Source organism: Epinephelus lanceolatus, chromosome 3 (assembly GCF_041903045.1).
Source record: "Epinephelus lanceolatus isolate andai-2023 chromosome 3, ASM4190304v1, whole genome shotgun sequence".
NCBI classification, from domain to species: domain Eukaryota; kingdom Metazoa; phylum Chordata; class Actinopteri; order Perciformes; family Serranidae; genus Epinephelus; species Epinephelus lanceolatus.
Genome location: NC_135736.1, coordinates 7,793,534 through 7,820,183, shown reverse-complemented (window position 1 = coordinate 7,820,183; position 26,650 = coordinate 7,793,534). Strand labels below are relative to the sequence as shown.

The 26,650-nt window shown below is 41.8% G+C and overlaps 3 protein-coding genes across 6 annotated transcripts; 2 read left to right on the top strand and 1 right to left on the bottom strand.

Annotated features, from left to right (window-relative positions):
* The first annotated feature begins 922 nt into the window (after positions 1-922).
* zfp91 (ZFP91 zinc finger protein, atypical E3 ubiquitin ligase) lies at positions 923-8,529 on the top strand. 4 transcript variants are annotated; one of them, XM_033624547.2, is made up of 12 exons: positions 923-1,783; positions 2,095-2,132; positions 2,298-2,468; positions 2,877-2,916; positions 4,730-4,840; positions 4,922-5,014; positions 5,098-5,283; positions 5,404-5,454; positions 5,670-5,748; positions 6,072-6,186; positions 6,311-6,410; positions 6,522-8,529. In XM_033624547.2, exons 1-12 carry the CDS (start codon positions 1,371-1,373, stop codon positions 7,519-7,521), a joined length of 2,397 nt encoding a protein of 798 aa, XP_033480438.1. In that variant the 5' UTR covers positions 923-1,370; the 3' UTR covers positions 7,522-8,529. The 4 variants fall into 4 exon arrangements, with proteins under 4 accessions (XP_033480438.1, XP_033480439.1, XP_033480440.1 ...); XM_033624548.2 differs by having other exon boundaries at positions 924-1,783; positions 2,298-2,450; XM_033624549.2 differs by having other exon boundaries at positions 925-1,783; positions 2,334-2,468.
* On the bottom strand, positions 8,003-10,410 carry LOC117255539 (uncharacterized). Its single transcript, XM_033624551.2, has 2 exons — positions 10,087-10,410; positions 8,003-9,963 (listed from the first exon to the last, which is right to left on the bottom strand). The coding sequence occupies exons 1-2, from the start codon at positions 10,167-10,169 to the stop codon at positions 9,276-9,278; spliced, it is 771 nt and encodes a 256-aa protein (XP_033480442.2). The 5' UTR covers positions 10,170-10,410; the 3' UTR covers positions 8,003-9,275.
* Positions 10,411-13,537: 3,127 nt separating this feature from the next.
* On the top strand, positions 13,538-25,041 carry cntf (ciliary neurotrophic factor). Its single transcript, XM_033624822.2, has 3 exons — positions 13,538-13,963; positions 17,318-17,632; positions 17,731-25,041. The coding sequence occupies exons 1-3, from the start codon at positions 13,844-13,846 to the stop codon at positions 17,902-17,904; spliced, it is 609 nt and encodes a 202-aa protein (XP_033480713.2). The 5' UTR covers positions 13,538-13,843; the 3' UTR covers positions 17,905-25,041.
* Positions 25,042-26,650: the final 1,609 nt, after the last annotated feature.

Below are 26,650 nucleotides of genomic sequence, written 5' to 3'. Positions count from 1 at the left end.
AATTTTGTGGTTTAGCTCAGTCTGCTTACAATCCAGTGTGGTTGTATGTGTGTACACATGGTGTGTTCATGATCAGTGCATGTTTAATAAAAACTTTACAAACTCTGCCAGACAAGAGGCAGGACTGAGTTTAATTCCCTGGAATATTATCTCCATCATACTGACCCAATAAACACATCAACACCACACCCACTTAACAACATTGGCTGATATAAGGGAGATGGTTTTTAACCAATTTTAAGAGACTTTATGCTGTCAGTGAGGTTATACATTCAGGACAATACTGCCATCTGGTGGTGAATACATCCCATCAGAACAGCCTGCAGCAGAGCTGTGTAGAGCTCAGACCCGGCAGTGCAGGTTTTCACTGGCAGCCATGTTAGCTCCACTGTCATCAGTGCAAAATATTGTAGGACACAAACCACACTTAGTCTTTCTTGTGGTTAAAATGTGAATTCATCATATGCATGAAAAATACATTATCATACAGTCTGACAGTTACAAAAATGTAACTTAGCCTATTAACTTATTTAACACAGAACACAAAAGTACTTGAGGCAGGGGAAAAAAATATACTGATAATAGTAATTTTACCTTGTTTTATTTGGGTTGATATGTGTGGCAGCCAAAGTATTTGGACATTGGACATGGACATTTTCACATAATTACAATAATACTGTTTTATTTTTGTTATTTTTTGTGATATATGTTGTTGTAATTTTCTCTTGGATAGGATCTTATATTCCTTTTTTGTATCCTAAAGTACGACAAAAAAAAAGATAGAAATATCCTTAAAACAAACTCTACGCCGTGTTGCTCCAACTTGCACTACAGTTCCCATGATGCCCCGACGGCCAACCGCGTGCGCGATGCTTTTGCACGTCTGCTGCTGCTTTGTAGATTTATAAAAACAGCATGTCCGCTGACTCGATCTGTAAAAGCCACACGCGGAAATCCAGATGATTTGTAAAGCTGCTAAAATGCGTTGCCGCTCCTGAATATAACCTCAGTTTATATTTGGCTTAAAGGAGACGCAACAAAGCGCACAAAATGGTTGTGCAGCAGGCCCGGGCGAATAAGTAGGTTTGCTATAGCTTTAAGAACGCGAAAATAGTGTCTGCTTCTTTAAAATTATATCGGTTTATTGCTGAATAGATAATTAAGAAAAGTTTTCAATCCCTAATCAATAAATATATGCATTTAATTTGCGACGAATCTAACGCATTCACAGAAAATGTCCCACTGTTGGATAAAGGCCGCTTGCAATCAAAACGTCTTTATACCAGATGTTGTCCGTTTTTCCTCAATTTGCAAGTAAACCTGCTTGACTTTAAGCTGAATTTGAAGTAAGCTGGAGTGTCCTCACGGTGATGGAACCGGCTGGCGACCGAACCGAGGGTGTAAATAAAGGCGAAGAGTCGGCGGAGGACAAGGCCGCAGAAGAGACCCCGGCCACCAGTACGGCCGGTACCCCACGGAGGGGGCTCAGAGAGCGGGGAGTGTGCCGCCCGAGGTCTGGCGTCTCTGCTTCATTGACAGACGTTAACGGGGCAGCGTCGAGCCCGCAGAGCTCAGGACGAGTTTTAAGGGACAGGTCCACGAGGGCAGTACCGGCCTGGCTGAAGGACACCAAGAGCGACGACGACGAAGACGAACCGAGCCCGGACACCGGTGCGACTAAACGGAGGAAAGTTTCCAACTCGAGGCGGAAGAAAAATTCTGAATCTGCGGGTTCGGCTGAGACTGGAGGGGGGGTCGCAGGTGACAGCCTTCAAGGCACAGAGTAAGTTTTAATAGCTTATAGACAACTGCATTTGTTTATAATGAGGCTGTCTAGACTTAAAAGGTATGTGTTTATGTCTGTGGGATCAGTTCCTGTCAAAAGCACGCCTTCAGCATAGCTCGTCCCCTTTCTGCAGCTCTGCATGGGGAGGGTGGAGTAAAACTTACCTGCCTTTACAATTTGTCACATTTTTATTCGATGCTAAAAAGATTTAAATGCATTGTTGTATTAGAGATATGATAAATGTCATAAGGTCGCTCTGCAGGTAGAGAAAATGTCAGCTCTGCTTTTTTCCTCTTTTTTCTCTGCAGCTCAGAGGACCCCAAGAAACCTGCCACAGATGCTCAAGGTAATCAGAGAAATGTTGGGGAAAAAACTCTTTGATATGTGTCTTGTTAAATCTTCATTAAAGGTAAATGTAATTGTGTGCAAGAGGATTGTGTCTATTTCAAAAAACGCTGACTTGTGTGTTGTTGTGTCTGCATGTGCCTGAACCACACTATATGGCATACAGGATGTTTGATGGCACACTTTTGCTCCCTCACTCCAGCTCTACCCTCCAGACGCCCCCCAGCCCAGACTCGTGCCAAGCCCCCGTCTGGCAGGGCTGTCCGCGGCTCTGCCAAGCCTGTGTGTAAGACTGAACCTGGAATGGAGAATCCAGCTGGTGAGCAACCTGTTGACAGTAAGCTACATTGGTTCAACATGTGGGCTTATAATTCACTAATCAAATCAGTGCTTCAGTTTGCACTTTGCTTAGTACTGTTTTTCTGGGCATTAAATCCTATTTAGCTGATATGGGAGGGTTGTGATTATGGATTATTAGTGTAACTTATGGGGTCAGTGCTGCCTTTTGAGATAAACATGTCGGTGCAGTCCTTTCTTGGTCCTCCCTCCTACTTCCAATAACTCGGAGAGACTGCAGTAGAATTTAATAAAATGTTTTTATGTTGTATGCATTTATGCCTTGTTCCATTCTGCATCATTTCTATAATTGGCACATAAATCTAAAATTGGAGATTCATGTGGCTAAAAGTGTTTTTGTTGCCTTTCTCAAACTTATAATGTCTTTCTTTCTCCGTTTGTCATGCAGCAGTGGAAGGAGAGGTAAAAAATAAAGACAAATATGAAATGTGAGTATATGTGTTGGTCCCTTGGGTAAATTCAAAATGAACATCCAAGCATTAAGGCTGTCTCTCAGTGCTGCAATTATATTCTTTTACAAAATGTTATATGGTTAAAGAATAAATTAAAGAGTCACTTTATCAAAGCTTAAAAAATACATATTCCACATATTTATGACCCACTGAGCCCATGGCTTTTAAATTGTACTGTAGAGTCACAATACCAGGGATGTAGTAGTTGATACCACTATCAGTGAAATTACACAATTAGACTCAATACCATAGTTGAAAATTGAAACAAAACAACAAATTGCGTACATTCATTAGTTAAAAACATTGAAATTAAATATAATTTAAATATATGTAGTTGTGTAACTTAAATCTGCCTCAAACACAAAGTCCAAATCTATGTGGGGTTATGAGATTTTGTGGGCGAGTAAATTTATATTAATGTATATACAGTATTTTAACATATTTTTTCTCCATTGTTGCTCAGCACTAGTACATGTAAGATGTGATGGTTGGTCTTTGTGGTAGGCTATTTGTCATCGCCCCTCCTCCACTGTGATTGGACGCCTGGGCGAAAAGTGGCAGTGGCGAGCGCAGCATTTTACCCAAAGCTGAACATTTTCCAAATCTCAAAAACCAGAAAAAAAACCACAAACGTGCAGTACTCAGTAGATAGTGCTCAGATAATCTGTAGCGTAGTGCGCTCCTATTGCTTTTCGAGGATTCAAGGTGGGGCTGTTGCTGCAGCTGCATTTATTGCCATCTTCCATGTGTTGTTGTTGTTGTTGTTCCCCACTGATAGGCGTTTATCTTCTTCCTTTGGGATTTAACTGCAGACTAGAACACTTGTGGGCATATGTGCTGCCCCGTCAGGTCTGTAAGAATTGCATCCCCGGTACCTACAGCACTGGAGAAAATCAAGTGCCGTTACATTTTCAGAATTTTGGCATCAACTTGGTACTGAAGTAATGGTTCCTGTGACATACCTAGTATACTGTCTTGTATATTCTAAACGTGTGTGACCAACTGTGCGTTCACACCAAACGCGATGGACGCGATGAACGCCACAAGTTTCCTTTCAAAATCAATGTAAATGACACGATGACACGCGATGTCGCTTCGGGCGACGCGTTTCAGGCGCTAAGAGTGACGCGATGACGCGTCCATCGCCTCATCGCGTGTGTCACTTGAAGTTGAAAAATTTGAACTTTTTAAGCGACATCGCGTGACGCTGTGCCACGACATCCAATCAGCGTTGATATCCAACCATTCATAAAGAAATTATAAGCAACTAACTGGAGACAGATGGACAGGCGCTCCGCAGCTGGGATGGAGCACCTGTAGTTGGTGTCCAGGCGGGAGATCCTCGCACCGATATGGGCCAACAGGTCCTCAAACTGGGCCAGCGTCAGCCTGAACTACCGCTGGAAACGACCGTCATCCAGACACAGCTCTTGCAGGAGGTGATGATATTCACCCAGCTGTGTGCGTTTCTGGAGGATATTGTGAACCCAGACACGGTGGCGTTTGGGTCTCCGATCCAAATCAGATGTCCACAACAGATAAAGAGCAGCTACGGTAGTTAACTCAGCCATGGTTGACGAGAAAATAGCGGGAGGTGAAGAAAATTGCGGGAGGAGGGTTGCGTCATCGCGATTGAATCGATGATCAAAAAGGTGACATTTGTGATCAAGCGACGCGATACTCGTGTTACGGGCGATGACATTGCGTCCATCGCGTTTGGTGTGAACGCACGGTAAGGGAGAGTGGTGCTGTGCTCTGATGGCCGCTGTGTTTCCCCCTTATGTCTCAGTAAAAAGAAAGAGGAGGAAAGCGAGGAGGTTGCTGAATCAGTCCTGGATGATGAAGACCCTCCATTTCGGGATGACACAAATGACCTCAGCTACCAGCCGCAGAGTCGGAGGTACGTTTATCTCATTCACTTGACCCTGGCAGACAGAAAGTGGGGAATTCTGTCTCAAGTGATTTGTTGTTTCGCTTTCAGTGGAGCAGAGGAAGAAGAGGGTCTCAGCAGTGACGAAGATCTTCCTTTTACAGATGACCTTAACGACCAGAGCTATGACCCAAAGGCTGAACGGTGTGTGTTTGTGTCTGACAAAGTTTGACAGAGGCACCATATGTTTTTATTCAGCAACTGAACATTTCTCTTTTTTTTCACAGGGATGTCCCTAAACCAAAGCGCAGAGCCCCGCCCAGACAGAAGGAGAAGAAAGAGAAAGAGAAGGCACCTAAAAAAGAGAAGGAGGTTGCTGAGATAAAGATAGAAGGTTCAGACAACTTGGAGGGTGTGGAAGAGGAAGTAAAGCTTGAGGAAGAAATCGTGGAGGACCCAGATGGACCTAGAAAGTAAGCACAGTACCAGTTGATGTTTATCAAGTTATCAATAGAACAGATTCACATTATATGTAGGTCTAATGAGCTACAGTTGTACCTTTACTCCTATTAAAGTTTTTCCTTCTGTGTTAGGAGAGGCCGGCGGAAAAAAGACGACAAAACCCCACGGCTGCCAAAGAGAAGGTGAGGTTGATGTCTGTTTTGGAGCATTATAATCTGAACTTTATAATATGATTTAATAAATCACCCTGTCATCATTTCATCCAGAAATAAAACATATGTTAGTGACTGATGTTTGACATTGTGAGCAACAAATTTTGATTTGTGTCCGTGGGGACTTTTTAAATATTATGTTTCTGCTTCATGACATTGCAATGACATGTGCTTCACCCACACAGGAAGAAGCCCCCAGTGCAGTATGTCCGATGTGAAATGGAGGGGTGTGGGACAGTCCTGGCTCATCCTCGCTACCTACAGGTCTGTCTCAGCAACCACACAGTCCTACTGAGGTTTATTTACATCTGTCACTCTAATGCTGTGTTCACAGCGAACATGAAGAGGGGGGGTTGAGTGCATCCTAGCATCAATTCTGATCTCAATATCTCAGAAGTTCAATTCAGAAGGAATAATGCACAATATGTTCAGATATTTTTTTGATGATTCGGCCATTAACGCCATCATCGAGAACGTGTAAACACAGGAAACCTAAACTTTCTTTTTAGGTCTGTTTTCTGTCTGCTAGCCACTCCATCCTCCTGTTAGTGATGATCTGTTTTTATTTTCTTTGTTCTGCACTCCAGCATCATATAAAGTACCAGCACTTGCTCAAGAAGAAATACGTCTGTCCTCACCCTTCTTGTGGAAGGCTTTTCCGACTACAGAAGCAGCTGCTGCGTCACGCAAAGCACCACACAGGTACACCTACAGTATATACAGAAGACCTGGACTATGTTCAATCTGCGTCTGACCATTTCTTGTTATAATTGATAATGAAATGATATGAAAAGCACATCTATATTTGGTTGTTCTGTTACTCTAGACCAGAGGGACTACATTTGTGAGTTCTGTGCTCGTGCCTTCAAGAGCTCCCACAATCTGGCTGTGCACCGCATGATTCACACAGGAGAGAAGCCCCTGCAGTTAGTACTTCTCTGCTCACTATTACTGCTCTTTTGCTTTCTTTGTTCTTTATTCTCTTAAATTCTACAACTTTACTTGAACACGCATTTTCTCTCATTTTCTCCCCATAGGTGTGAAATCTGTGGCTTCACGTGTCGTCAGAAGGCGTCTCTCAACTGGCACATGAAGAAACACGACGCTGACGCTACTTACCAGTTCGCCTGCTCCATTTGTGGCAAGAAGTTTGAGAAAAAGGACTGTGTGGTGGCCCATAAGGCTAAGAGTCACCCCGAGGTGCTAATCGCTGAGGCTCTGGCAGCCAACGCTGGCGCCCTCATCACAACCCCTGCCTCCCTGCTAGAGCTGCCAGGAAACCCCATGCAAGCAGAGGTCGCTGGCCTGGATGTGAGCCAAATAGGGCAGGATGGGCAGGTGGACCAGCTGAGCCATGAAGGGCAAGTTGGGCAGCAAGTGGCTCAGGTGTCCCAGATGGGTCATGTGACCCAACAAGTGAGTCACCAGGTGGTTTTACTGGGACAAGACCAGAGTCTCCACACCATGCAGGTGCCAGTGACGATCGCCCTGTCCCCCATCGACCCCCCTTCACCAGCTGAAAACCAGCAGCAGACTCACCTCCAGCTCCAGATGCCCGTCCAGTTTGTGCAGGCTGCTCAGCAGCCACAGCAGCCCCAAATCCAACAACTGACCCTTCACTCCAGCTCAGTGGTGACCCAGCATCAGCCCCAGCTGCAGCCTCTTCAGTCGTTCTCCTCCCAGCAGCAGAGCCAGGGGCAGACACAGATCCTTCAAATGACCTTCCAGCCAGTCAGCCAGTCTCAGACCCATATTCAGCAGATCCCCATTTTAGCCACCTCTCAGCAGCTTCAGACCCTGCACACAGCTGCCCTGAGCCCTCCTCTCCTGTCCCCATCCCATCCCCAGGACCCAGGCTCCACTAATGGGGACAGCTTTATTCTGGACAATCCGGTGCTCTCGTCTTCCTCACCGCCAGCCAGCTCCCTTGTGCAGACAGAAGCTATGGGGGAGGATGGTGTTGTCTGGGAGCAGACAGGACACGGGGAAGCTCTGTCGGACAGCACTGAGAGACACGTGCAGCAGACTCTCATGTAAAACAAGGACAGCGCACACAAAACAGAAGATAGAGGCACATTGTCATACTGTATTGACATACTGTATTGCAATGTTTGAGGTCAATGTAGGATCACCAATATATAATGTACTGTTCACTCATAGTCATATTTGGTAGCTTTTTAGAATATCTGTATCAGGGAAAAATATGTGTCTGTCTGTATGTGTAAGTTGTTGCCTTTGTACATAAGTCCTGTAAACTTAAGTAGCCTTTTATGTGAGTGTGTGTGTAATGATGCTGAGGTTGCAAAGCTGTTGCTGTGATGCAATAATATAGCATACCTCTTAGTAATATATAGCACACACCTAGTGTGTGGCATCAAGGCTCCTACTGAAATAAACCAACTCTATTTATATTATTAACACAAAACACACATCAGAAAGCTATAGACAGACCCCAGTATGTGTGGGGTGAGTAAATTCCGTTTAAATGAATAGGCAGCTATTTTTTCATTTAGTGTCCAGATCTACTGTAAGCCTTTATTTGGCAAGGTTAAAAAAAGATAACAGAAAACTATGTAACAGAATAACATTTCAAACCCTGAAAAGCAGAAGACAAAAAGATGTTTTACAGTCTTGTAAAAAAATCACAAAGTATGTGTATTTTAGTTATTTGGCAGTGTCATTAAAACTGTTTCACTGGCAGCTGTACAGCTGTTTGTTCAGCTTGGCTGGGAGACATCGAAGGAATAATAACCCATTTAATGTATGTACTACTCACAGAAGTCTTCAATCAGCCAAATGCTGATCTTGGATATTGTAAATCACAGATGAACCCATAAAATAACAGCAAGCACAGTCACTGAATTAGATAATTAAACTCCAATTATGTCAGTAAAGTGTGATGTAATTTGATGAGCAGAGCTATGTAGAAACTTTGGAGCATATGTCAGTACTAAATCTGCACCTCTGGTTTGTGATTTTGGGTGTGTGGTAGAGCAAACACAAAAACTGTTCATTTATAAGATGTAAATAAACGTCTTAACATTTCTCTAAAGTGTATTCACTGACTGAGAACATAAATAACACAAACCCAAGGAATTAAACTAATTTCTCCTCTCTTCAACTGGGGCTGCTATAGGTGAATTGTTGGAGGGTTCTGCTGTTAACAGTATGGTTTCCTGGATCAATCCACAGCTCCTTCTGTCTACATGCAGAGTTCAATGTTGATGTTTTTTAATTGGGCAAGTGGATCAGAATCTACTTGCCCAAAGTCAATATTTACCTATTATACAATTTTAATTTATTACCAGTTAGCAAGTAACATCAAAGACTTAAGTTAACTGTCATTCAGTATTGCAAAAGTTCAGCTTTCAACAGATTAAAAGGATGTGAGATGGCTCACTTCTAAGCTACTTACACCAACAATTCTAGAACAAAAAAAATACATCTAATTATTTTCTATCTAGCACATGTCCAACTTGGCAAGTAAGTTACTAGATATACTAGCCCTACATGGTATTTTACTTGCTCTGAGCTACTGAGCAATCCTTATTGTTAAGCCCTGACATGTCAAAATGTCCTCAAGCAAGAACAAACTGCTCTCGATGTGCGATTGACGTAAATAAAAATGTCAGTCGCTTTGGACAAAATGTCTTCCAGATGTAACTATGCCTGAGTCATTAATTGGTCCTACAGTGGATAGTGCACAGTTTCTACAACATATACACACCGAGAGAACATATGTCACCCCAGTACTATTGCTTTGTGACAACACACAGCCCAGAAATCATTCATCAGGACATGTTGATCTGCTCCCTCTCCCTCTGCATGGCAAACTGCTTCATAGCTCGTTTAGGAGGAATCAAGGTGTTACTCAGTCCAACCTTCCTCTTCTTCAATAGCTGCCCTCCTGACTCTTCCTCTCTTGTCTCCTGCTGGTGGTGCTGAGATCCTCCACCACATGAGCCGCCTGCATGGGACTCGGCTTCATCTGACATTGGTGTTTCTTCACCCACAGGTGGATGAGTGTCAGTCTGGAGGTCACTGTCATGAGCGAACTTGCATTTGATCCCAAACCTGCACCTTCCATCTTTCCTGTATGACACACACATCCTTTTACCTCCTATCTGAGAGGGTTTGGCCTGCATTGTGAGGGGGACGTGTTTCTGCAAGGCGCTGAGCTTCTGGTCTGCCTGAGCTTTGAAAGGGTTGGCAAACACACTGCTGTCAGAGCAGGTATGTAGAGAAGGAGGAGGTAGTTTATTGGAGGGGTGGGAACCCAGGGAAGGAGCAGGTAGGGAGGACTGGCAGGCAGCAGAGGATGCTGGTTTCTGGGGATGTGTTGTTGGTGAAGGGTGCTCTGGGTCCTTTTCCCCTGGTTCTGACTCACTGTCTGATTCACTGGAAGCTGAACCAGACTCCAGCAAGAAGTTGCGGGTCTTTTTGCCAGCTGACGCCTCATCACCCGCCTCCTTTACACAGCTTGAAGAAAGGAAAAGCGAGAGAAAGACCAAGACATTTTAGCTCATGCAAGCTAGCGCGAAATTATTTACAAGTATTCTACAATCTGTGTTTGTGCTAGATGTTTGTTAAGTGAGCACTTACCCAGCTCCACCGCTGTTTACATCGTCTACATCACCATCGCTGTCAGACTCCGAGGACACTCCGTAACCAACCAGGGAGTTCATGACTCTAAATAATAATATCAACCAGAGATAAGCTGACTAGCTGGTTAGCTTGGTCTCAAAATTAAAACGCGCTAATACTGTCGCTGGATAGTTAAAATGTCACACTAAACAGCTGACTTCATTAAAATAACACAGCGAGGAAATCTTTGACCATTCCCATGTCCCCTTTAACATCCAGCAGGTTTAAGGTCTAACGTTAGCTGCTGTCATTTAGCCGCTGCTCGGTGTTTACTCCTCTCTATAGTTGCCTGCACTGACACCTGCAGCACAGGCGTGGTACTGCACCTGTAAATCATCACCTGCCTACAAACCACAAACATCGACCCGTTAACTTAAATGAACGAAAATTCAGTATATTTATAGGGATGAAATATAGTATTTATATACATGTAGTATTTTTGTAATGCATTGTGGAATATATTTTTGATTTTTTTTTTAACTTCCTGCTAACTTTCTTATATTTGAAAACAAAGTGGTGAGCAGTCCTTATATTTTGTATAATGTTCATTATATAACATATTCGGTTAAAAAAGGTATTATATTGGCATGGGCTTAGTCAGTTTTAAAATATACAGCCTCAAATTAGGATCACAAGTGTTTATAATAACATATATTTTCAGATATCCAGACTTGACTGTTACATTAACTACTAAGATTTAAATTAAAGTGTGTCAAGTTAATCACATTTTTACCAGTTACTATTATGACCTTTTACCCATCAACTGGCCTTATTGTAATTAATTGTTATCTGACACCACATCAAGAAAACATTATTTAAAATTATTATAATTCTTTATTTATATGTGTGTCATTGTTTAAAGGTTTTAAATCCCTCAGAGATAAGTTCACTAACTCCATGCATTTGTCCCTGCTCTGAATCAGTATTGTCAACTTGTGGAATTCATAAGCTCTGTAATTTAAAATTTGTTTATTTAATGACAAACACGTATCCAGACCGGTATGTTGTATTGTTAAACACATGTATAACACATTTATAGCAGCTGCATTTCATGTCATGTGTGCCTGTGGCAGGGCTGTAGCATTGTGAATGTTGGCTTACTGACATGGCTTCCTGGCAGTCTAACTGGCACATCAGTAATGTCCCTGGTTGCACCTGTTGTTTTTCTGCTATGACAAGTAACAGCAGATGAGTGGGTCCCTAATGTGAAGTTTTTTAACATTAAAGGCCTCGAATCTTTGCTGTATTGGTCTGATATTAATGTGAGATTTATGTTGATGAGGAGAACACATAGGTTAAATCACCTTAATAGTCCTTTATTGGTATTTGCAGTTTCTTTTTATTTTCTTTTTTTAATGATGGTATGGTACAGTATGGTTTTATAGCACCACACTACAAAAAGGCCCATTACAAGTAAAAGTCCTGCATTAAAAATCTAACTTACAGTATCAAATGCAGTCATTTAGACCGGCCCCTGTCAGTGTTATAATAAGTAGTGGAGTGTAACCACCTTTACTCAAGTACTGTCTTTGAAAACAATCTTGAGGTATTTGTACTTTGAGTATTTCCATATACACTACTTTATACTTCTATTTTAAAGGCAAATATTGTACTTTTACCTCTCTAAATCTATTTGATAATCTTAATTATTAATTACTTTGCAGATTCAGATGATTAACGCTTCAATAAACTAATGAATTATAATGTATTATTATTAAATGACAGTACCCAGCAGCGTACAAAAATGTACTTCAAGTATATACTTTTGCACTTTTACTTAAGTATGGAATTAACATTGTACTTCTACCTGTAACAGAACTTTTACAACACAGTGTTGCCACTTTTACTTGAGTAAAAGATGTAAATACTTCTCCCATCAATGGTTATAATATTATTCTTGGTGTAGTCATGGACACAGACCTGAATTTCAACAGCTACATCAAGACAATTACAAAGTCAGTCTACTGATACCTGAAGAACATTTCAAGGATGAAAGGACTAATGTCTCAGCAGGATCTGGAAAAACGTCCATGCATTTATCGTCAGTAGACTTGACTACTCTGACAGTGTCTTTACAAATCTCCCTAAAAACTCAGTCAGACTGCTACAGCTGATTCAGAACGCTGCTGATCGAGTCCTCACTGACACCAAGAGAGTGAATCACATCTTTCCAGCTCTGAGGATTTTACACAGGCTTCCTGTCTGTCAGGGTATCAACTTTAAAATACTCCTATTGGTTCATAAAGCACAACATGGTTTAGGGCCCAAACACGTTTCTGACCTCCTGCTACACTTTGAACCATTCAGACCTCTCAGGTCATCTGGGACAGGTTTGCTTTGTGTCCCTATAGAGTCACAACTAAACATGGAGAAGCAGTGTATATACATAGTGCATTGTATTCTTGTATTTAATACCTGACTTTATACTAGGGGTGCCCGATTAATATCAGCATGTCATCAGTATCCAGCGATAGTGGCTTTATAATGAATTATTACAATCGGCCAACATGCTTTTTCTCATTTTGCACAATGGATGAATATAACATACATTAAAAAGCATTCTATTTCATGTCTCCACCTGCTGGTGGGCCATCACGATAAGAGTATGCATGCATAATATGATGTTAATTCCACTACAGAAGAGACCTGATGATCACTAAACCTATGTGGGGAAAAAGTGGTTATATCAATATCGCTATCAGTTATCGGTTATCAGATATCGGCAAAAAATCCAATATCTTGCATCCCTACCTTATACCTGTAACTTTCCTTCTTGTATTGTATACTTGTCTTAGTATGTTTTCACTTTTTGTTTTCTACTGTCTAGTTCTTTAATGGATTGTTTTAAATGTCCTTTAATGATGTGTGTTTTTTTTTTTTTTGCAACTTCTCTTGATGCTTTGATCTTTTATGTAGATCACCTTGAATTGCCTTGTTGCTGAAGTGTGCTACACAAATAAACTTGCCTTGATGCAGCATGCAGGCATAAGCAGCAGGCTAGTAGTCCTAGTTGCTCTAAATGTTAGTTCATTTTAATCACTTCATATACTTCTGGTAAATCTATCTATAACAATTATATTTTGTAAACTCTTATCAATAAGAAATAAAGTCCTACTCAAGTACAGTGTAAATACCTCAGAATTGTGACAGCCCAGTACTTGAGTGGGCCTATATTCTGATATTTCCGGTACTGTTATTAGCTGTAAAAGACTTGCGCTGTTGCTGTGATCTTTGTCTGCCAAGAGGACACATTGAAACAGTCCAGACAACATCCTTCTTAAATTTAGACCATCTTTGCTTTTGTCACTACCAGTAAATCAGATAAGCTCCTCATGAATAAGTTGATGAGCTCCTCCTTCCTCCCCTCCGCGGCCCTCCGCCCCCGCTCGTCCCGTTAAATTCCTCCTGCCTGGCATCAGGTTCCCGGGGGAAAGGGCGGAGAGTTGGCCATCAACTCAGTAACATAAGTACCGAACAGTGAGCAGACAAACTGGGGAACTCGTTTTACCGAAACCTAAGAGAAGCGAAGCGGCTCTGGCTCTAATTAAGGCTGCACTGACCGGTGAACGGAAGGGCAGTGAAGTGAACCATGACCGGCAATCCGGTGTTATCGGGATGAGGCAGGCGCACACGGGCGTATATTAGGGGGCCTGTCGCTCTCCTGCTACAAGTGCGCGTTTACTCAGTGTTCCCGGTAGAAGCAGCTGGAGGTCCAATGGCAGCCAGGCGGACTAGAGGGATGACCGGCTCGGATCTGAGCAGGACTGCCGTGGCCCGGGCCACTGCTATAGCTGAGCAGCTCCGCTATGAGTGCTCCATCTTACTGGAACTTTATGTAAGTAAAGGAGCTGAATGTTTCCACTGGCTCCAACCTGCCAGCAGATCACTGTGTGTGTGTGTGTGTGTGTGTGTGTGTAAGGGAGAGTGAGAAGTAGGCCAAGGTTAAATGGAAAATTAATAGATTTTCAGTGTGTGTGAGTGTGTGTGTCATGGGTGTCCTCTGCCTGTAACTTTGTGTGTGCATGCATGTGACTGTGTGTTTGAAGAAGAAGTACATGGACAAAGAACGATGAAAGGGATGCGTGCAAAAGCAAGATAAGAGTGTGTGTGTGTAGGCCCCTTGCGTGTGTGTGTGTGTGTGTGTGTGTGTGTGTGTGTGTATGAAAAAGAAAGAAATTATGTCTAGGACAGCGGGGGGTAGGAATGTGGAGTGGAGGGGGGTGCACTCAGTTGGAATGACAGAGGTGGGCGTTTTTCTGGCACAAGCTCATTGATGCCTGGGCATGAAGCCTTCATCTCCTTTCCACACTCCGGCGTCTCTTTGCCTATAGGTGTGAGAGCTACCGGTTATTAAAACTTCTTGGTTTCCTGCCAGTCCGCTGCCTCATCCTTCCTTTCATGTGTCTCGCTAGGAGCAAGGGAGCGGCCTGGCATATAACTTCATCCACTCCATTCCCAGGATTTGACCCTTCTTCCCTCTATCTTTTACGCCTCCTTCTTTCGATTTGTATCACTGACTTTGTGGGCATAGTTCCTGGAAATATCGCTGTACCCCTTGTGCTCCAGCATTCCACTGAACACACCATGAAGTGATTAGATATGTCTTGGCCTGTCATACAGAAATTTATGTACATTTGTGTCTCCAGTGTTTTCTCTCCTTGCCTGGGAGCAATTGTCTCTGAAACAGGATTTAGTTGAATTGTTGGCACATAGATTTCACATGAATCCACAGCAGACTGAATATTTTTCAGGCGCAGTATTATTTTTTCCAGGCAGGCTGTCCCTTGCCTATTCGTTGGGTGAGAAAACACTCATTTGCAACATTCGTTCGATTTCTCTTAAATCATTTTCAGAGTCTACCATGGTATCATAATTCACAAAGATCCACAAGAGTATTGTCTCTGGCTACAGTATCTCCTCCCGGGGTGTCTATAACTGGCTGAATCGCATTTCCTCTGCAGTCGGAGCAATAAACATTAACTTCCCCCAGACTCTCAGAGCTTAGGCCACAGGTCACATTAGGCCACTCTGTCACTCTGGTACTAACTTGCACGCAGGGTTCAACATTAACGCCTCAGTATAATGTCACAAGGAGGCCTCAGGGATTCACAACTTGCTCAAGTACCAAAGCCGATGCCAGCAACAGTCATTCCTGCAAAATAGCATGTTGGCATAATCAGACAGAACATAATGCCAGATCATAATGTGGCTCTGAGAGTACAAAGGTGCTGTCTTTTTATATGTTGATTTGCAAGGGTAGAGGTGATAGCAGTATAGTTTGGATTTTTTTTATTAATGTTAAAGGAATAGTTTGCTATTTTGATAAATAGGCCTGTTCACCTCTCTTCGAAGGTTAGATGTGAAAGATTGATACCACTCTCATGTTCAGACTGTAGCCTAAATATAAAGCTTGTGTCAGCACCTGGTTAGCTTAGGTTAGCACAAAGACTGGAAACAGAGGGAAATAGCTAGCCTGGCTCTGTCCTAAGATACAAAGACATCTGTCTACTAGCACCTTAACTAGTGCTGCCCCCTGAGAGTTGAATATTTGAATCAGTCGTGGCAGACCCGCTCAGCCGCCTGTAGCTGCAGAGTGAGTGCTTCTCACACAGACAGCTGCGGACCCAGACCCAGGGAGAATCTAAGTGGAGGCAGCTGCCTGGAGGAAGAAGCTTTTCCTTGTCAGGCTCCAAAAGAAAATTATCTTCTGCCTTGTACTTATAAGAGGTGAATTTACAGCTCACAGCTACGTAATACAATAGTCTCTGGCTTTTGTTCGATAGCCATGGTCAAACAAAAATGTTTCAAGTTTCCGACCCATCCTTATTCTAATTAGCATACAATTCGGGACTTGGCTTGTTAACTATTCACTGTCTAACAACACTGTCACCCTGAATGCCCCATTAAACCCCGATCAAACTCTAAAACACTATTTGGAAAAAAAGGACAAATAGCTGAATATTTGTATTAAACAGTGGAATCAGATTTGTCTGACATAATTCTGAGTCGGACACAGCTCTAAACTAAGTCACCAGAGAAAAATCACCATGGAATATGCTACATTTGCACGTGATATTATGATGCAGATACGGTGAAACTTTACTTTTCAACAATACTGTGGTTAATGTGTGGTTTGTTAAGGCTCAAAAACAGTTGGTAGTGGTTTGGTAAAGATCATATTTTAGCTTAAAGTACCCAGTCTTGGGGGTACAGTCACTCCTGGAAACACAGCAATGCCTCGGTTAAAAAAAACAGCTGTTTTAGCTGCATGATCCCTAGTGGAAAACAGTGACAGGTTACTAAAAAACACCCATGATTAGTGCCTTCAAAGCAGCTGGTAAAACAGCAGTGATTCGCTAAATCACAACTGGTTTTCTTGTTTGTTGATATCGAACAGTGGTCTGCAGCTTGGTAGGTGGCAGATCAATTACATATGAATTTGAGGAATTCCTATGGTTTGCATGTTCCACATTCTATCATTAGTGTGTCATGCAGTGTGGGACTCGTACTGGTCCCATCTTGGACTGAACCTCTCAAAGTCCAAGTCTTGTCTCTGCCTCGATACACTCTGGTTTTGGTCATGACATGATCGTCTATAACTCTTGGCAAGAAAGTAAATATTTGTATTTCTCCAAATGTCGAGCATTTACCTTATTATCAATAAACAGTTTGTGTTAATGATTTTGATTTTCTGATTTTTATTTTTACAAGAAAGTCATTTTATTTTACAGCATATTATTGTATACAGTATAGTTTTGTGTGTGTTTCTTTTTCTCAATGCTTCTGTGGTGCTCCTGTGTTATTTTAACATGCTCACTTTAACCTTTTACTTATTGACTCAATAAACCCTCACTGGAATAAGGCCAAGCACAAATTCCTCTTCTAAGGAAGACCTTTTCCTGTGTTGGGTATAATTTATTGTTTGAAGCAATCTGAATGAGCCTGAACAAATTCTTGCTACATTAGGAGAAAAGCCCTGTTGCCTCATAGACAATTATCTTCAATATGGTGCCAAATTTCTGTCAGAAATGACGTCAGTGTGGTTAGTACTTGAGAGAAAGCATTCTTCAATCTTTCACTTATGCACTTCACTTTCCAACTCCTCCTTTTCTTCCTTTCCGTGTTAATGTCTTCCCAAATCTCACTTCTGTTGTTAATTTTCACTCTCTTTGTTTTCTCTCTTTTCAAGAGAAATAGGGAGAGTTTCACTGCAGATGTTACGGTTACCGAAGGTCGCCTGGTGTCTGTCCCTCCTCCCTCCTCCCAGCTGGACACCAGGGACAAGCTCTGGCGTCTGCACTCTGCTCTGCTACAGTGCCGCAGCTTGCTGGAGCGAGCCATCGCCAAAGAGGAAGAGGAGCTGGGCGGTGGGAAGAAGGGGGATTATGAGACCCAGAGGAAGATGGTGAAGGACACTCTGTCACTTCTCTTGATAACCACTGGAGAACTCCTCAAATCTGCTGATGGCACGGCGGTTCTGACTCCCAGCTCAGAGGGATTAGAGGTAGGTGCCGATGTCAACAGAAGTGTTTGGATGATGGTGAAAGTGCTGGAGAGAAATTAAGGCAGAGCTTGGTGATCTCCCCTCTTTCTTGTTGGCAGTTAGACGGTCCGACCACTCTGTTTGAGCTGAAGCTTTGGGTGTACCGGATCTTCAGAGAGGTGGACTACTGGACCAAGACGGCCATCACCACCTTGAAAGCCCTGCCCACAGTGATAGACAAGGATCGAGCGAGGACCGCGCGAATCAGGAGCACAAGAAGCACTCGGAGATGAGATGGAGGCGTGAGGAGTCTGTGTGGGCGAAGAGGACTAATGAGAGACAAAAGAGGTTAGGGAGAGACAGAAAGAGGTGAGTGAAGGAATCAGAAGATGCAGCAAGGTGTTCAGCCACGGGCCAAAGTGAGAAACAAACACATGGTGTGAATAAGAAGGAGATGAGTGAAAATAGACAGCAGGAGTTGAGTGGGTTGGGCTAGTTTTTAGGGCATAAAGCTCCCCTTACATGAACAGAGGCCATAGACAGAGCAAGGGACAGTCGTAGCTAATAACAGCATTTGTTGGAACAAGTTTATGTTAAGTATGACAGAGTCTAATACAACTTTATATTTATTGTTTACCTTGAAATACAACAATGCATCTAGATTCAGATTGAAGATGCACTTTCTTTCTTTCTTTCTTTTTCTTTCTTTCTTTCTTTCTTTCTTTCTTCATAACATTATTAACAGCAATTCAAAATGCACAAATATGTTTGTTCACCTGCTAACGTAAACATCTCCCAGTCGTGGTTTTCCTCATGTATGTGCTCCTTTGACACAGCAGAAGTTATTATTTAAGATATACTGCCAGGATCCAATACAGCTGATGGAGGAAGCAAAGGGCACATTCAGATGAAAATGAGAACATTTGAATTCATGCCATCACCAGACTGTAGCTCTGACATGTGTAGTTTTGAATACTGTGGCTATAAATCATTCCACATATGTTATTGTCTGGGGATATTCAGTGTATGAAGGGGAAAACAATATATGTAACAGCACCCTCTAGTGTTTACATAGATGAATTCCTTCTTTCTTTCTTGGTTTTCCTCAGTAATGCTTATGTCAAATTATCCTTTATTCCTTTGGTTTTGTTATGTTTTTAGGGCACTTTATCAGTGATGAAATCATGTCACAGGGTTCAGGAACAACAAGTGTGTTGCAATTGCAACAGCATTAGTTTAAACTGATGGGCATGCAAATGGGCACATAAACAGGGAGTGGAGTGGAAATACCATGTAAATAGTAGAAGTCCACAAACGTGAGTGATAAAATAACTTTTTTTTTATTAAAATCTTAGTCTACTTTGATTTATTTGTGATACTGATTTTAATTGCTTAAAATTTATAATGGCTTAAGATGCATTTAACTTAAACAATATATTTTTGTTTATAAAAAACTAAAAACGAGTGACACAAGAATCATATTCTGCACAATAATCATTCTGAACATATATCACATTTTGAGCAGGTCTGAATTAGGCTTGGGTGGTACTGTGGAATATACATAGATCCCCCCCACCCCACCCATACACAGACACACCGCAAATAGTGAGTTGTCTACATTCTTCAAGCTCTTTTAGCCTTTTCAGTCTAATAAATAAACAATATAAACTAACAAAATGTCAAGAATGGTAATATTAATATTAGAGAAATACAACCATACACCTTCTAAATTCAAGTTTCTCTCTTTCACAGAACTATTGCCTCAAGACATGATAAAAAACACTTCATTCAGACTCGACAGAAACAAAATAAAATTCACTGAAACCGCCCTGGTTAGTTTTGGTAGTCATTTAGTTAGTTCACCTTTCCACCTATCACCACCTCTGGTTGGGTGTAACTAAATCCTCAATTTATAGAGTGATATATTTTTTAAAAATGCAGCCTTTCGCTGTCATTGATGGCCAACTCTTTACAGTCCTGTAACATTATGCCCAGTCCCCATGTTTGTCAGCTCAGCTGCCTGTTCCACTAGTAGAGACTGAATTCTGGTGGGAAATGATGGTCGAGGCGGGAATATCGTGCCGTTATGCCACCTTGTCGTTCTGTATGTAAGTTACAATTATGGAATGGGGGAGAGAGTGGTCTTGCCTTTAAGCTGCTACCGGAGGTAGTAACAGCACAGAACATTGTCTATATAAACAGGATAGCCAGCTGAAGACCATGGGCAAGATGGGTGTGATGTTTTGACAACATGTTATGTGTGCACCCCACCTGGAATATTTAAAAAGCAGCTACTAACAGTAGGCGTCTAACTTAAAGAAGAAGAACAGCGGTTGAAAATGTCTGCAAGTTGGGAAAACAATGATATTTGGGAGCTTCTTACCCTCCAAGCCAAGGGCGAGATCAGCTGTCATATAACAGGGATGGTAAATGATTGTTATTGCCATGTTTATGCCATTTTTATTGTTTATAAAGCGCTGCAGATGCGTATGTTATACATCACGTGAGAGGCCAACGCTGTTGTGTTACATGTCACACCTCTTTTGGTTGCGAGATATTGTCTAAAATCACACACTGGAGCATCATGATGCCACTGACGGTAAATAGAAAGATGAGCCTCTGTATTTTTGATAATATTAAAATCCATACTGTAGGGATCTATGAATACCTTGGTATACTGAAGTACTGTGTTTGAGTCAGAGCCTAGTGCGAACACAATCAGCAGAAAATAAGGATTTGTTCCCATCAAATGACCCATTATCTATGTGTTAGGCAGCTGTTGCTTGCCCTGCGACAATCAACTTATAGCTGATAAATTAATTTGTATTAGACTGGTTAAATTGTGATAACAGTAACAGAGAAATTAATCAAAAATGGCCCTCAATGTTTAACTTTGTCAGTCTAACCTGGGCTGTGTTACTAATTAAATTTGCATCAGTCATAGACTCAGATTGTTTTAAATGATGCATGAACCTGCGTGGGTAAGAAAAAGAGAAGACACTGTAAATTGGATTGAATCCTACATATTGAAGTCTTACCCACTAAGATCCATGATAATGTGGAGCACGAAGCAGAAAGGGATGTGTTTGAGCAAAGTATATATCAAGAGCTCATTTCACAGTTTAACTTATGTCACTTTGTTTAATTAAAGGGCTGAGGGTTTATTTTGTTCATATGTGCCTTATCACACACTGTATTTAGGCCTGTAGGTCAATAAACTGTTATGTGCACCGGGAGTATAAACAAATGTGTGAGATTTGAGTGAAACACGGTACTCCAAACTGTTTTCAGGATTCTGGAAACTGAATAGTGTTACTGGAAGGCAGCATGAATGCATTCCATTGACTGATCTGAGTCGCAATGATTGACTTTAAATATGAAATGTAAACCCCAGGAAAATAAGAACTGCTGTTTACTTTGTGCATGCACTAAATGAAGAACAAAAATTCATACAGCACAAATGCATCTAAGGATGCTTTGGAGTGCAGCACTTTTAATGAGATACACTGTAAATGCAATGTTTCATGTGCTGCATTTGCTGTTCTGTGTATGGATTTGGGATGTATTATCTTTCCTCATGCTCTATGATCATGATGAGTTATCTGCTGGACTACCCAGCACATAAATCTTATAAAACTTTTTTTTTCCAGCAGGATTTTCCGGCACTGTCCTCTGTTTTGAGTCTGGTTGGCCTCAGACTAGGACAGCCTGGTCTCACAAAAATACATGACATGAACACAACCTCATAATACTGCACTATGCTGCCGTGGCAGGTAGTGTGTTGAAATGGAATGACAATTAGGGTCCTTTGTTGTGGGGTGTACATGAATTTCCAGGTTGAACTATATTTTGTTGCCTAAACCCAACTGCCACACCATACATAACAAACATACTTACTTTAATTGAAAACACAATCCTCTTCTAAACCTAATCAAGTACTTTTGGTGCCTAAACCTAAGCGTGCCACTAGCATGTAATTTCAACATCATGTGTGCCACCACCACATAATGCGGTTTTAACAGGTCGTGGTCATTTCAAGCATTTCTGTGAGAACACTCTGGACCATGAATGGTCAAAAACCAAAGAAAGTAGGCCAAATTTCACCAAAAAAATGAAAACAACAACAAAAAAAATGTAAGTGTTTTGCTACAGGTGATGAAATATTAACCAATAAGTCTGGTTTGAATAACACGTCTATGAGTTAAAGGTTTATGAGACACAAAAATATTAACCAGTAAATGTATGTGTCAGCATTTTACTGTGGAAAGTCAACATGGAGGCACTTATTTTATCCAACATTTCGACAATTGGAAGATAATTACAAGAAATATGCTGCACTTATTACAAAGTCACCAAAGTTACAAAGTCACCAGGACTGCGACTATTGGACCAATGCATTGGTCTCACTGAAATGAATGAGGCTGCATATCTTTGACGCAGTGCTATTGTTGGTCTGAATGCAGCCTCAGAGCCTGTGCATTAGCTTTATGGGGCAACTGAGTAGTTATGGGTTCCAATGGCTTCATATTGTTCATCTGTTTGTGCCTCACATATCATCTGTCTGTCAGGGATTGACCCACACAAGACAGTCATTTTGAGTCTGTCCTCTCCCCACAGATCACAGGAAGTACAGCACTGTGGTAACACTCTTGGCAAACAAAATGTTATGTTTGTGCATGTACTGTTAATTGATTATTTTCGCATTCTTTTAAATTGTAATTGTGTGTGTGTCTCTTCTTCATGAGGGTAGGTTTTTATACTATGATGGGACCTCCCTTTTGACTTGTGGTGCAGAGAGAGCATGCTGTAGACAAATGGCTCAAGCACTAAGAGAGGATTAGGTTCCCATCACATCTGTCTATAAGCAGCAACCATACTCTAGGGAAATGACAAAGTCAGAGTTGTCAATTGTGGTGGGATTTTCACATTGTAAAGACTGTATTATTAACAGTTTTGTCATAAAGAATTGTGATTAACTTCCTTTATCCCTGATGGTCAACCAAATATTTGGATGTAAGTTATCTCTTGCTGTTTATCTTTATGGTCAAGCAGCAATAATCCTCACCCTGCAAATGTAGCTTTTACTGTGCAACAATCGTCTTGCTGGAAACACTTTTGGCCCTTGATAAAATGTTGACACAAGAGGCTAGACACCAAAGCCAGATGTAATCTTTGGGCTGACAAATTTGTTTTGTATTTCCCTACATCACTGCAGACCAGATGTCTCCTTGGTGTCTGAAATTAAATCTGTTGATTGGAGTGAAAACCATCTTCTCTTGAGCTTTTCTAGTAAAGCCAGTTTCAGACATGGAATCTGTAACATTGCTGGGTTTATCTATCCGTTTAAGTAAGTACCAGCTTTCTGACCTTTAGACGTACAGGAGGCCTCTGTTATGAAAAAGTTTCATGTTGACTCTATTCACACAAGACAGGACTAGGGTTGCAGTGATTTACCGTTTCTAAGGTATACCGTGATATAAAAATTGATGGTTATCATACCATTTACATTTGCTTATCTACAATATTGAAAATAAAATGTAACTGGATGGAGAATCATCCCTTTAGTTTAGTTATTTTCAAAGGGGAGACTTTTTATACATAATTCTATAAATAAAATGATTTCAAGTTTCAATTATAGTAATAAAACGTTTGTTCAACCAAAAATAACCCTTCCATTTTCATTCCTTTAAGGATCATTCTGACTGATTAACATAAACTCTTTAACTCTATGATTCTGTGAAACTGTGATATTTTCTGAGCCAGTTATCATAACGTAAAAATCTCATACGGCTGCCACCCTAGACAGGACATATACAGATAGAGCAATGCGCATAGGGTTGTACCATGAAACCATGGGCCAGCAATTAACAAATATTTTCTTGATCATTTATTGCTAGTTATTTTCTTGACTGACTGACTGATTGATTATTTTGTCTATAAAATGTCAGAAAATAGTGAAAAATCACAAAATCCCAGAGCCCAAGTTGTCATCTTTCATTTGCTTGGTTTGTCCAACGAAGGATCCATAATGCAAAGATGTTCAGTTTACTATCAAAAGTAAGCAACTCTTCATATTCTGGAACCTCAAACATTTAATGACATTTATGTTGAACAATTACTTAAATAAGCAATTGACCATTAAATGTTAATTTTCTGCAGACTGATTAATCAACTAGTTGTTTCAGCTCCTCAGAAGTAAGGGATAGTTAAGTAAGTTAGGAATAGTGTGTGAGGTGAGACAGTTTACTGCAACAATATTTTTAACTGTTTTGTTTTCTTGTTATCAGTGTGGAGAGCATGTTCTCTAATATCAGCTTTGGACCAATGTAGGCCACCACTTAGTCTAATGTGCTGCTTCAAAAACCACGTATTTACCGAAAACTTTAGGTATAGTACCTTTAGAACTAAAATGAAACCCTACAAACACGAACCTAGACCCTGGATCCATTAAGCGTTTTCACCTTAGACAGTACTCTTGAATGTAGGTGCGGTTGTTGTCACTCACTGCTCGATCCAGCTCTCATTGTATTTCCTCTGCCTTGGTGAAGCAGAGGGAAGTCTGCATGTCGTTTATGGTCTACGTAATGGGGTTGCACACCAACATTTTCAGAGCAAAAAAGAACAGGCTGGAGTGAGAGACTTTCTCGATGGGATGTGTAAAAATAAGGAGTTCTTGTCAGGCAAGAGCAGGAGTGTAGTGTTGCTGGAGCACACCAGAATGATGCTCCACCACTTTTTTTCGCCAAGTGAGGATTAGAGTATGCAGTTCACATATTCACATTGAGTAATATGCAAGTAAACATTCCACCTTAAAAGTTGCCAGCAGTCGGCCCATTGAATTAGGTTTTTTTCCTCAGTCTACAGCTGCTGTGAGCAAAACATCCTTTGATTATATAGTTATAGTTTAATAATGTATGTAAATCTTGGTTACATAAGCCCCAAAAGCAGCCACAACACAGCCCTGAGCAAAGTGACAGTTCTCTCTTGACCAATCAAGGCACTATAGTGTTTCTAGCTCCACCTTTAGTACCAGATCAGTGTACTAGGTGGAAGGTAGGTGCTACACTTTCGTGATGATGCTGTTTCAAAGTCAGCAGTAACTGCCGTACGAGTGCAGTGCGGAGCAGCGGTGACTAGCTAACCAGTGGGATACACACATGCACTAGCATGCACACGTTGCTGGACAGGCTTACCACAACAAACCACAGAGAAGCTCCAATGACAGCACACACACACACAGAGCATGACTTGCCCAGGACGCCATTACTCCATGTTATATTTGCATAGTAGATGGCTGTTGGCTGCTACATTAATGTGAATATGGTATAGAGCTCCTTTATTGTCTTTCTGAAACTTAAGTACATTGTAAAAACATATTGCGTATTGATTGGATTCCTGAGTGGGTTTAAATAAATTGATCTTGGCTATAATCTGAGTTGTTTCTTGTATCTGTGAGACTTAAAAACAGATTGGCTCACAAATGTTGGTGATGAGTAAAGTGTTTGAAAGATTGGATGTCTTTTTTTTTGGTGCAAGAAAAATTAATGTGAGAAAATGTGTTTTGTTACATTTTGAGTTTGAATATTAGAAGTGAGATTCTGTGTGTGTGTGTGTGTGTGTGTGTTCAACTGTAAGAAAAGACAGGATGTGTGTTTGAGCAGAAGGGGTGGGGTGTGTGTTTAAAAGGGTGTGTGTGTGTGTGTGTGTGTGTGTTTGTGCATGTTTGTTTATATGTGTTTATGTATATGTGCGTGTGTGTGTATGTGCATCTTTTAGTTTGTGTGTGTGGTTGTTAGGGAAGGAGTGGCAGCCAGGATGCCTGTGGAAGAGGGGGGAGGTGTGTGTGTGTGTGTGTGTGTGTGTGTGTATGTGTGTATGTGTGTAAGAGAGAGAGAGAGGGAAAGAGAGAGAGTGTGCAGCGAGCAAGAGAGAAAATATGCGTGTGTGACTGAGAGAGAAAATGGGTGTGTGTTTGTGTGTGTCTGTGTGCGCCTGTACGCATGTGTCTGTGTGTGCTTGCGCATTCGTGTGCATGTGGGTGTATGTGTGTCTGAGAGAGACAGAGAGATGAAAAAAGAGAAGGGGAGAGAGGGCAGGAAAGTGTGTGTGTGTGTGTGTGTGTGTGTGTGTGAGAGAGAGAGAGAGACAGACAGACCGACAGACAGACAGACTGAGGGAGACAGAGAGAGGGAGGGGAGAAAGAGCAAGCAGGAGACAGAATGTGTGTATCTGCGTGTGTGTGTGTGTCTGTGTGCTTGCCTGTGAATGTTTGCGCAGGCGTGTGTTCCTGTGTGTTTTTGTGTGTGTATGTGTGTGTGAGTGAGGGAGTGAGAGAAGCAGAGCAATAGAGGGAGTGAGTGTGTATTTACGTGTGTGTGTGTGTGTGTGTGTGTGAGTGAGTGAGTGAGTGAATGAGCGAGCGAGCAAGGAAGAGAGAGAGGACATGTAGCCTACGTGTGTGTATGTGTGTGTGTGAGTGAGTGAGTGAGTGAATGAGCGAGCGAGCAAGGAAGAGAGAGAGGACATGTAGCCTACGTGTGTGTATGTGTGTGTGTGTGTGTGTGTGAGGGAGAGTGGGGGAGGGGTGTACAAGGGAGATGTGTGTGTGTGAAAGGAAAGAGGCAACGTGTGTGTGTGTGTGTGTGTGTGTGTGTGTGTGAGTGTGTGTGTGTGTGTGTGTGTGTGTGTGTGTGAGCGCGCCTGCGTAGGAGGGAATGTGCATGTACTTGTGTGTTTGTGTGACTGTGTGTATGTGTGTGTATGCTTGTGTGTGATGTGTGTGTGTGTGTGTTTGACAGAGATAGAGGGGGAGGGGTGTGTGTGCAGGGAGAGCTAGGAGCAAGCTCTGCAGTGTGTGTGTGTGTGTGTGTGTGTGTGTGTTACAGCAGCACAATATGTGCCTGTGCTGAATGAAAGGGAAATGAATGCGGTGTGTGTGTCTGTGTGTGAGAGTGTGTGCTGTGGAAGAGGGTGTGTGTCCTTTATTGGATCTGTGTGTGTGTGTGTGTGTGTGTGTGTGTGTGTGTATCTGTGTGTGTA

Excerpts from the sequence above, each read along its gene's own strand:
- cntf (XM_033624822.2), top strand. The coding sequence starts at position 13,844 with ATGGCAGCCAGGCGGACTAGAGGGATGACCGGCTCGGATCTGAGCAGG. Across the intron at positions 13,964-17,317 it reads CCATCTTACTGGAACTTTAT|AGAAATAGGGAGAGTTTCAC; the intron begins GTAAGTAAAGGA and ends TCTCTTTTCAAG. Across the intron at positions 17,633-17,730 it reads CCAGCTCAGAGGGATTAGAG|TTAGACGGTCCGACCACTCT; the intron begins GTAGGTGCCGAT and ends TCTTGTTGGCAG.
- LOC117255539 (XM_033624551.2), bottom strand. The coding sequence starts at position 10,169 with ATGAACTCCCTGGTTGGTTACGGAGTGTCCTCGGAGTCTGACAGCGAT. Across the intron at positions 9,964-10,086 it reads GTAAACAGCGGTGGAGCTGG|CTGTGTAAAGGAGGCGGGTG; the intron begins GTAAGTGCTCAC and ends CCTTTCTTCAAG.
- zfp91 (XM_033624547.2), top strand. The coding sequence starts at position 1,371 with ATGGAACCGGCTGGCGACCGAACCGAGGGTGTAAATAAAGGCGAAGAG. Across the intron at positions 1,784-2,094 it reads GACAGCCTTCAAGGCACAGA|CTCAGAGGACCCCAAGAAAC; the intron begins GTAAGTTTTAAT and ends TTTTCTCTGCAG. Across the intron at positions 5,284-5,403 it reads GACCCAGATGGACCTAGAAA|GAGAGGCCGGCGGAAAAAAG; the intron begins GTAAGCACAGTA and ends CTTCTGTGTTAG.